Here is a 10,914-nt window from a genome sequence, read left to right as displayed (position 1 = left end):
TCACTTTTGTCCATCCACCCCCCCCATTTAGTCGAATCAGATATCCTTTCCCCTACCTAACTCCCTCCCTCCCCCCCTTCCCCACCCCCTTCCCACTCCTCCTCCTCTTCCACTCCTCCCCCCCCCTTCCCATCCTCCTCCTCTTCATCCTCCTCCCTACCCCCCCCCATCCTCCTCCTCCTCCCTTCCTCTCCTCATCACAACCTGTTGTTCTCTGCATGCGTCTTCGCCTTCTCGTGTAGATCCCTCAGCGCCTCGATCCACTGATCTCTATCCTCCTCGCTCGCACAGCACAACGTCGCTTCCTTCGCCATCATCGACAGCCTCCCATGCTCCCTCTGAGTGACTGTGAAACCCACTGCTCCCTTCTTCTCGTACTTCCCCACCTCCACGTCCAGCAGGTTGAAGCTCTCCTTCACCTCCTCCTTCTCGCCCCCCAGCACCACCAGGAACTTCTCCCTTAGCTCCACCGTCACGTCCGTGAAACTGCTGCTCACCAGGTTGAAAGTATCCTTCCTCCTCAGCGTCCCCCTCCTTACCACTGTCCCCGCGAACTGATCCATCTCAGCTCCGTGCATCCTCGACAGGAGCTGACTGGAGGACTTGCCTTCCTTGTCCTCTCCCATCAGGATCTTGATGGCCGTCGCAGATCCCTGAATGAAGGAGGACGGAGACTTGAGGGAACCGTCTCCTCCTCCTCCTCCTTCCCCTCCTTCCGCACTCGCTTTCTTTGCATCTGACATGGCGGATTGAAACATTCCTCCGAGCTTGCTCTTCAGCATCCTGCGCGGCTCAAAGTGAGAAAACGAGAGTCACATTCATGCAAGCGTCAAAGTCAATGATGAACAGAGAAAGGAAGGACACAAGTATGGAATGAGCAGTGAATGTTTCTGACTGAGCCAAATTTGATACAAAGAAAACTATTACTATGTGAGCAGCAAACAACGACGCAAGAGCAGCAAATGGTGCAAGAATGTGTGAAAGATAGGATATATCAGACAGGGATGTACAGATGGATGTATGAATGCAGTGGATGATGGAAGGAGTGAATGAGGGAAAGAGGGGAGGTAATGGAGGAGGAAGAGAGGGAAGAGAGGAGGGAAAGGAGGAGGAAAAGAGGGAGGATGAGGATGAGGATGAGGATGAGGATGAGGATGAGGATGAGGATGAGGATGAGGATGAGGATGAGGATGAGGATGAGGATGAGGATGAGGATGAGGATGAGCGGAGCGGAGCGGAGCAGAGCAGAGCAGAGCAGAGCAAGAGCAGAGCAGAGCAGAGCAGAGCAGAGCAGAGCAGGGCAGGGCAGAGCAGAGCAGGGCAGAGCAGAGCAGAGCAGAGCAGAGCAGAGCAGAGCAGAGCAGGGGGCAACGGGGAGAGGGAGCGGGGGGAAACGGAGAGCAAGGACATCGAGCCCGACCCCCACACCCACCCAAATGGTCAAACCAGTTTATATAAATGTTTTAAATGAAAAACTAATTTAAACAAGTTTGGTACTAGAAAATATACTGAAAGATGTACGGTGATGGAGAAAATTCTAGTACTTAATTATACAAGCCTCGTACACTGACAGCACAATCCTGATTACTAAAATTATTTAGACTGTTTAAAAAATCAACACTACCAGGTTTGCCCCTTTTTAAAATATGCCTTTATGTACAAGGGACTTGGGGAAAACTTGGTAGTCCCCGGGGGAATATCAACGTCTTGATTTGTAAAACACTGTAAAACTGTTTTTTTTTCCCTCCAGCAGGAACTAGACGAGCGACTCGCAGTTTCATGTGCGGTAACAGTACGAGTAGCACAAGATAGGAGGGCAGGAGGCGAGAACCAGCGGCTAGCAGCTCCTCCTATGGTCAGAGCAGCGTGACCCAACACACACTTGCCGTAGTACCCAGAGGGAAAGCATGGCAAGGGATATAAAGGATGCTGCACAGCCTGAGACTGAGTGGGATGGAAGTGTCTTGGGATGGAGGTGTACGGCTTCTAGACCTGGCTGGGTGATCCATTGGTGCATGCCGACGATCCCCCACTAGACCCGATCCTCTTCCTCTGTCTGTAGTACCCGACCGCACAGCTGCAGCTGGCCAGGAAGCCGTTCCCCGACGGCCCAGCACAGGCCGGGAGTCCGGGATCTGCCTGCACCCTTGCCGGCCAACCGCGGTTACACGTAACGGGGTTGCTGCATGACTACATGGACGCGCGTAGGAAAAAGTGCGAATGCTGTAGAAGAGATGCGGGAATGTTGTTATCGCAAGATTGAGGTGTCTGAGAGCTGGAAGGTTGACGAAGCTGCTGGCAGAGTTGCCTCTCAAGGCATTGCTCTCAAGATCGACACTTCGCAGATGAGTTCAGACCGTCGAAGAGTGTGTCCGGGAGGCTAGCAAGTCTGTTGCTGTAGAGCGATGCTTCGAAGAGGGTGGTGAGATCGGCGAAGAGTTCCTGCCTGCATGGTCTCGAACATGTTCGATGAGAGTAGCAGGTAGCCCAGGTTGGTGAGTCGGTTGAAGATCCCTGACGGGAGGGAAGACACCTTGTTGCTCATGATGTATCGAGAGCTCCTTCTGGTATCTCCGTCAGATCGTTCTCTGACAGGTCGAGCATCGTCAGTGCCGTCATGCCCACAAACACCTTCCCTGACAATGACTTGATCCCAAACAAGTGCAGGTCCCAGACACGGTCCGTCTTGCAGGAGCCTTGCCGCGTCAGCTCCCTCCGCTGCTGACGGTGAAGGTACATCCGCCGCATCGCACATAGTCCAAGGTCGAGACGTAGAGCTGCTGCATCTACAACCTGAGAATCGTTCTCTACATCTACAACCTGAGAATCATTCTCTACATCTACAACCTGGGTATCGTGCTCTACATCTACAACCTGGGTATCGTTCTCGGTTCGCTTTCCCGCTGGATTTGCGGGCTGCTCAAGGTGTTCGAACTACGGCTAACACCATCCACGAGGCCGTTGGCCTGGCAGCAGCAGCTCAATCGCGACAACATCGCAGTGTGTTCGACGAAGACAAGGATTGCTACAAGCACAAGTGCACGCATGTCATGTTACATTCTTCATGATTACCATCTTAATATCCTTCTCATAGAAATATTGAAACAAACAGTCTTGACTGTGGGTGCAAGAGACATCAGCGTCTCAAGCTCTGCCCACGAGCATTCAGCTCGACCAGATCAGGCCGAGGGCTTCGCTCCAGGGGCCCGGCGGCCTTGGGCAGCCTGGCAAAAGTCACTGACCGTCGGCTGGGAGGGCACAGGGAAGTTCTTCACCCTCTTGACAAGCTTCTTCTTGAGAGGGTTGCGGGAGTGCTTCTTCACTGCATCTCAGTCACTGGACGATGCGGGAGAGGGACGAGGCAAGTCAGACCTCCGCTGATCTTGGCCGAGCCCCCCACAGGGATCACCTTCTTGCCCAGCTGCCTCCTAGCAGCGCTGGGTCGCATGTCAGAGACCAGCCTTGCAAGTCGCGCATGCTCAGACCTTGCCGCCTTCGCCACCACCCTGTCCTTGTCCACCTTGGCCCTCATGGCGGCTGAACCAGCTGTAACGCTGCAGGAGCACCAGGCGTGAGGTGACGTCAAACGTCCCCGGCAAGGCACGAGCTCACATCTCAGACTTCTTCCCCGCGGCTGCGCTCGCTGCTTTCCTGGCTGGCGGGTTCTGCTTGGCCGCCTGGCCTGAAGGAGCAGCAACAGCAGCAGCAGCTTTCTTCTCCTTGGGCTGCGACTTGTTGGTCGCCTTGGCGCTGGTCTTGGCTCCTGCCTTGGGGGGCCTTCCCTGTTTCTTCTTTTCTGGCTTGACATCCACATTCTCATCAGTCTTGCTCTTCTTGCCAGTCTCCTTGGAAGCTTTCTTTGTCTTGGCTGCTGCCTCTTTCTTTCCTGCAACCTTGGCTTTGGAAGTGGCTTCGACTGTTTTCTTCGTGCCAACTTTCTTCACGGCGGAAGAAGCCTTGGACGTCTTGTTGTCCTTGGATGTCTTCTCCTTAGCAGGAGCCTCCTTGGCCTTTTCTCCGGCTTTTCCAGCCTTCTTGATCTTCTCAACGCCTTTCATCACCCCTTCGTCCTTCTTGGCGCTCGCAGCCTTGGTCTTGCTCTTCGCCCCAATCTTCTTGGCAGGTTTCTTCGCGGCAGCATTGGCGACCTCGGCTGGTTTCGTTGACGGCGGTCGTCCTCTCTTCCCCGCCGGCTTGCCAGCAGCTTCAGACTTGAGCTTGGGGGCCTTTTGAGGTCTTGCCGTCGACTTCTGAGCGACCGCTCGGACGACCGGAGCATGCTGGGAGGTATGAGGGTCACGAGTCAATCTCAAGTCGGAGAGCTCAATGCCTGCTGCGGGCGATGGAGAGCTGCCTGTCGCTTCGGCCTGTCGGAGATGGCGTTGTCTATAGAGCCCTGAGAGGCAGCAAGTCAGACCCGGCAAGTACGGGAGGGACCGGGTACCCGAGCTGCCTCCAGGCTGGGCTGTGACTTGGCAGCATTTGGAGCATATTTTTGAAGCTTGTCGACTATGTCTTGCGCTCTCTTAGATCTGTTGTCTTGGATCTTTGCTCTCAGTGCTTCAAACTGTTGCAGAAGCATGAACTGAGGGAGTTGTGCTGTGTAGTGAGCAACGTCACTTACGCTAGCGTTGTTTTCTTGTGTAGTTATTCTCTTCTTGGGAACCATCAGCTCAGGCGTATTCTTGCAGGTCAGTCAGTTACAACAAATAGAAAAATGAGCGGAGGACCTTCAAGGTCTGGTCGTCCAACTTCCATGCGTTGAACGCTTCATAAGGACGGAGGTTCTTTTCTTGGACCTGTCGGAGGAACATCAGCATCACTCTGCGACAAGTGCAGTCTACAAGACAGGTCTAGATCTACCTCGCGAGTGAGAATCGCACGAAATCGCATCATGTCATCATCCTCTGCATATGGTATGTATGCAATGACATCCGCCAAGTCTCCCTGAATGGTATGAGGGAAGCATTCAGCGACCTTGCGATCACAGCCGGCAGCATGACCTTGAAACGATGGTAAAAGGAAATCAAGTCTGACTTCTCCGGAGGATTGCCCCTATACTGTAGACGGCATCATGAAGGGAGTAGGACTGTAACAGTCTTAGCTACTTACCTCCTCCTCGAACGAGACTATGTCCTCTTGCGAAACAACCTGGACCCATCGCGTTCAGCGGCGCTCGCAAGGTCGCAGATGGGCATCTCAGTACCCTCTCAAGTTGTCTGAAGTACTCGACGACATCGTTGAACGCCATGTCTCCCATCCCCATGCCGAACTCGGTCGTATCCTCTTCCAGAAGGCCTGCAAGTTGTATTACACTTAAACGTCGCACAGCCTCCGGTCTCACCAGAAATATCATACAAGCTCTTCTTGCTGGGGTCTGACAAAACTTCGTATGCTTTCTGTCAAGATATCAGGTATCCAGGATCGTGTGCATCAGTGTAAAGTACTTGCAAGATTTGAAACTTTGCAGTTGCTTCTTCGACATTGTGCTGGTTTCTATCGGGGTGGGCAAGAATAGCAAGCTTTCGGTAAGCCTGACGAATTTCCTGCTCATCGAGCGTTAAGGCATGATATTGGTAGTACTGTCAGCTACCTTAGCACCTGCCGATCTATCCAGGCCGAGAATATTATAGAAGCCATAAGGAACTTGCGATCGCGTGAGCCACGACTCGTCAGTCTTGCCGACATCGTGGTTCTGAAGCGGCAGGTCGCTTGAGTAGAGTGAGTCCGTCTCATCCTTGTCAAGGTTCTGCGTGTCGGGGCAAGTGTCAATCCTCGGCTTCTCATGGTTGCCTCCACCCTTGTTCGAATCATTCGCCAACATGCTTTGATCAGCCACGTCCATGGCATCACCGGCAGCCTGTTTCTTCACACTCTTTGCAGCCGCTGCCTTTGGCTTCTTCTTGGGAGCGCCTCCTCGGAGACGAAATGCTGCAGCCACACACTTGGCGTCATGAAGAGGAAGCGTGCGGAGATCCGGTCTGGTCCCTGCAGCTTCCCTGGCCCACAGGACACCACCAGCGCTGTTTCCTGGCAAGAAAGACAAGAAGATAACAGCGCCAGAGAAGACCAGGACGAGCTGATGCACTAGTCTTCGTTGCGCATTCATCTCTTCTCGCAACTTCATCGCCTCACCCACCTAGAACTTACATCCGATGCGCCCAAATGCACAGTAGTACACAATCCAACCGCTCTCTACGCATGGACCTGTGGCGCTCCTGCCTCTTGATGCCTGATGATGAAGAGGTGTATCGAGAAGAAGATTGGGCAGCAGGGGAGAGGGATAGGAAGGAGGAGGAGGAGGGGGCGAGCGGAAGAGGGGAGAGGGAGGGAGTAGAGTGCGGGTAAGGAGGTGGCGGGAAACAAGGCAAATTTTGAAATAGGACGAACGAAAATCAGGACCCCTCATGTATGAAACGTAATTTCATATCAGAGGGTGGGGTGATTGATTTCTTTTTTTAAGTTTCAGTACATGTCAATAGTTTATTTTTAGAAGTCTTGACCAATCGTTCAACGTTGAGCGAAAGTGAGTTTTTCCGAAGGGGATGGTAACGTATTTTTTAACCCCTCCAAGGAGTCCAATTCAGACGAGGGGGTACTTTTTAGGAACTTTTGATTTAAAAACCACGGGTACTTCTAGTACCCTACCTAGGTCCATGGTCGCCATTGTGTTGAAACATTTGAACCAATGTAACGGTTTTCTCGGATACTGGCGGATACTTCTCCGGATACTTTTCCGGATACTTTCTTAGTTTGACCATGTCGATCGAAGTGGGCGAAGTGCGATGGCAGGTGAGGAGGAGAGAGAGAGAGAGAGGACATAGGACAGAGGAGAGAGCAGAGAGCAGAGAGGAAGAGAAGAGAGCAGATAGCAGAGAGGACAGAGGACAGAGGACAGAGGACATAGGACAGAGGAGACAAGGAGGGGAGACAGCCAGAGGAGACAGGAGAAAGGAGGAGGACTCCTCCGAGAGGAGAGAGAAGAGAGGACAGAGGACAGAGGACAGAGAGCAGAGAGCAGAGAGAGAGAGCAGAAAGGAAAGAGGACAGAGGAGGCAAGGAGGGGAGACAGCCAGAGGAGACAGGAGAAAGGAGCGAGGAAGAGGAGAGAGGAGAGAGAAGAGAGGAGAGAGGAGAGAGGAGAGAGGAGAAAGGGAGAGGAGAAAGGAAGAGGAGAGAGAGGACAGAGGACAGAGGACAGAGCAGAGAGCAGAGAGGACAGAGAGCAGAGAGCAGAGAGGACAGAGATCAGAGATCAGAGAGGAAGAGAAGAGAGGAAAGAGGACAGAGGACAGAGGACAGAGGAGACAAGGAGGGGAGACAGCCAGAGGAGACAGGAGAAAGGAGAGAGGAAGAGAAGAGAGGAGAGAGGAGAAAGGGAGAGGAGAGAGGACAGAGGTGGTGCAGGAGGGAAGGAGTGAATTAAAGATGGAGGAAGTGGTGGCAGAATGATGGCCTAAGATGAACACGAGGGTGAGTCAAGGAATGAGGTGGATAGCGTGAATGGAATTCAGCAAGAGAAAAGGAGGGTGGAGCTCTAGACGCAGCGGGATGGTAGGGCATGTCGAGGATCTATGTCTTGTGCAGAGAATGCATCGAATCTTGACACGATCTGAAAATCTTGTCTCTAAAGGAACTCTTTCAACTCCTGAACAACAAGAAGATATCTGTAAAAACCATCGAATCGACTGTTCCTGGCGAATCGTATGCCAAAGTTTGTGCATGTTTTTGTGGAGCTGAAGAGATCCTCAGGAGTTGGGAAGAAACGAGAACACTCCCGAGCTTGTTCGATTACTATCCACAAGTTGATCTCAAGAGTAACCATGAAAGTCTGGCTGACGGCTGCTGCAGATTAAACATAAGGCCCTGGAGCTCAAGGAGAAGGAAGGGACATGCAAGGCCGTCGAATACCTGGAAAGATTCTATGACTGCATTTGCAAGGGAGACATGAAGCAAGTGGTGCTCGGATGAGAAAGCTTGGATGCCTTGTTCTGACTGCTAAGTTCCATGTTCATCGATCAGCTGCCGGACTTGAATGTAGACGTCGTTGTCGATCTGACAGATGCCGATCATCACAGCGTACGCTTCTTTCTACCTCCGATGACGTCATCGTCCTGCTGATACCTGATCGCAGGAGACAAAGTGGCAGTTCTTGGCAGGGGACGATGGGTACTGGCAATATCTCAGCACTCCCCTGCTCTCCCCGTCCTCTTTCCCTCGTCAACAGTCTCGTTCGATTTTGACGCGTTGTTTCCATCAGCTGGATGGATATTCCTGAAGAGGGGAGTGTGAGTTGCGTTGCTGTTCCCCTCCCCATCCTTCACAAGATTGACACTTTCCCTCTTGACCCCAGGAGGCCATCGAACAAGCCCAGCAGGAAAACAAGGATGTGTGCTTGTTCACAGCCAGCAATCACGTCGAATACGAATTTGTGCGACTGTGCCTCCTTTCGAATGGTTTGAGGGCTTACGCTTCTGCAGAACATCAAGGAGATGTTTCAGAGAAATCGCCGGACAGGAACTGTCCGCCCGATCAGGAAAGTGATCCTATGACTGGGGCCTTTCAGTTCCTTGAGTTCAGGTCGGACCAAACACTTTAGTTGTACGCAGGAGGACCTCTGGAGTAATATGATGATGTTGGGCTGGCATCGGGCATGCAAGCGTCGCAGGCACGTCCCAACATGGTTGAGCCCTTGGGCGATGCGTCAATGGCGATGGCGAGCCTGGGGGGATGCATTCCGTCAAGCGAGAAGGAGGAGGGAGAGATTCGGATAGAGAAAAGGGACAAACGAAAGGAGGATGTGACAGCGAGAGGTCGGAGGGAGAAGGGGTGGGTGCGGGGGTTTGGGTGTGGTTGTGGGCATTGGGAGTTCAACGGTTGGAATCCTCAGGGCCTGGAGAGCGGTTGCCTGGGGGAGAGCTGGGGTATTGGCCGGGCCCTGGGGAGAGAAAGACGAAAGGCTGGGGTTCGGAAAGGCAGGATAGGGAGAGGATAGACAGCCGGGCAGAGGCCCATCGTTTGGGAAGATAAGGGCGGATCCGTGTCCCGGGACTCGAGCCTTCTCCACGGGAGTGCCATATCATGCCGCTGAGAGGCTGCCAGCTCACTGAGTGGATCCGATCGGAGAACAGTGGCAGTGAACTGAGTGGACTGAGCTGAAGGGACTGAGAAACTTTGAAAGGCTGCCACCGTGACACTGAGACGTCGGAGCGGGTGCCCGGCACCGCAGTGCCGGACAGCCACGGTGAGGAGCGGCGGGCGCCCGGGGCGGCCGGGTGTCAGGTCGGAGGCTGCCGACCCGGCGTGACACTCGGCAGGTACTCTGACTCTCACTGAGTTCTCAGCCGCGCGAGTCGCTGGAGCTCAGTCGCCGCCGGGCAGAAACTTCGGAGGCTCCGACGGTCTCGGACTCCGGGCCGCCCGGCACTGGCAGCCCGCCGGGCCTCGCCGATCGGACTCCGGGATCAGCCGCATGATCGGACTCCGGCGGCCCAGTGCACGGTGAACGCCGACACTGCGGCAGTGCCGCCTGGCCGCGCACTGCGGCACTCAGCGGCGGCACTGAGTGGCCGCCGCCGGTTGAAGTTTCGGGCACACTGAATAAAGGCTAGGACCTTGCTAAGTTGGGCCTTTCAACGTTTCTATCCCAGGCTTTCTTTCGACTCAGGCAAAGTTAAAAATCAGTACGAGGACCGTGAATCGGCAGCCTGGCAGGAGTATCATCTCACTACTCAAAGTTAAGTCAAAAATCAGTACGAGCCTCCGACAGCAGGAGAGTAGACGAGCCTCAGGCTAGGCTTGACCACTGTCGTACCGTGCCACGGGCACGGTGGCAGACCATACCGCGAAGGGCTATCAGCGGCCTACTACAGGCTACGGTAAGTTACCTTCTCAATCACTGGCCGCGCAATAAACGGCCCAGACAGTGTGTCGCCGGGCCCCGGCGCTCAGAAAGTTTCAAGTTTCACAGTGAGTCCGTACTGACCAGTGCCACGGAGTGACACTGGCCGGCCGCGCCGGCCGGCCCGGCCGGTCCGGCACCGGGGCCCCGAATGCCTCACAGAGTCAGATTCTCCGAGGCTCAAGAGGGTGGCCGTGACTCTGATCCGATCGGCGTCCCCCAGTTTCTTCGGTTATTGGATTTTATGTTTACTACATGAGATTACTACTTGAGCCCAGCTGTTGGTCACGGCAAAATAAAAGTGTTATAGTACACCAGAAGTAAAATCATTGTTGACCTCTGTGGCAGAAGTAAAACAATATTATTGGGTCGCAAGGATTGGCAACGCCTGTAAAACATTTTTATGCAAGTTTTTTTAAAAGTCAAATTTAGAGCGACTTCGTGGCTGTACGAGAGTTTGTAGCACATCCGCCACGTTGGTGCTTACAAAGTTTTTGTCCTCGTGGAGATCTCGAAAGATACTGTTTACAATCTCATGAAAAACACATTTAGTGATCAAACGACGCAAGACTGGGACGTGAGAAGCGTTGTGTTCCCGTTATCAAGAAAAGGAGAAAAGGAGGTGCCAGGGTCGGTTATCGCTGGAACATGAAGGTACAAAATAACAGCGCAAGGGTGGGTCCTAAGATTCCAAGGAGACAGGGGTGGAGACGCGATACTACACAAAATGCTGGCAAGCCTGGGCCTTGATCACGTCGTCCGGGGTGGGGGTACTTGTTTCTCTGCTAGTTACCCGTGATAATACACTCATTTACACCGGTCTTTGCATTAGAGTGTAGGTAGGGGTGGAAGCATTGTCCAATCCCGTGACTTGTAGTAAAGAAACTTTCTTCGCTTCCTACCGGATGCCGCGGTCCTCGAAGTACGTGCTGAGTAAGTAGAGCAAAGAGGGGGTGGGGGTTGAGTTCCCGGGCATAACAGGCTAGAAAGCAAGGGGTAGGGTAGACAAAAAG

General features: G+C 53.4%; 3 protein-coding genes across 3 annotated transcripts in view; 1 reads left to right on the top strand and 2 right to left on the bottom strand.

Moving 5' to 3' along the window:
• GUITHDRAFT_147480 (hypothetical protein) overlaps positions 1 to 743 on the bottom strand; it is a gene marked incomplete at both ends in the record, with an annotated part of 5,052 nt that extends 4,309 nt beyond the window's left edge. Inside the window, one exon of the mRNA XM_005821007.1 lies at positions 205 to 743. Coding sequence (XP_005821064.1) covers positions 205 to 743 — 539 coding nt within the window. The remainder of the gene's footprint in view (positions 1 to 204) is intronic.
• Positions 744 to 5,333: 4,590 nt separating this feature from the next.
• Positions 5,334 to 5,635, bottom strand: GUITHDRAFT_62083 (hypothetical protein; the record flags this gene model as incomplete). Its single annotated transcript, XM_005821006.1, has 3 exons — positions 5,334 to 5,399; positions 5,448 to 5,546; positions 5,594 to 5,635. Coding segments are annotated over 3 exons (207 nt in total), but the record flags the coding sequence as incomplete, so codon positions are not given.
• A 1,868-nt stretch (positions 5,636 to 7,503) lies between these two features.
• Positions 7,504 to 8,552, top strand: GUITHDRAFT_119751 (hypothetical protein; the record flags this gene model as incomplete). The annotated part of the gene is made up of 4 exons (XM_005821005.1): positions 7,504 to 7,554; positions 7,852 to 7,959; positions 8,354 to 8,431; positions 8,481 to 8,552. The coding sequence occupies 4 exons, from the start codon at positions 7,504 to 7,506 to the stop codon at positions 8,550 to 8,552; spliced, it is 309 nt and encodes a 102-aa protein (XP_005821062.1).
• Positions 8,553 to 10,914: the final 2,362 nt, after the last annotated feature.

This window comes from Guillardia theta (genome assembly GCF_000315625.1).
Source record: "Guillardia theta CCMP2712 unplaced genomic scaffold GUITHscaffold_156, whole genome shotgun sequence".
NCBI lineage: Eukaryota > Cryptophyceae > Pyrenomonadales > Geminigeraceae > Guillardia > Guillardia theta.
This window is presented reverse-complemented; position numbering and strand designations above follow the sequence as displayed.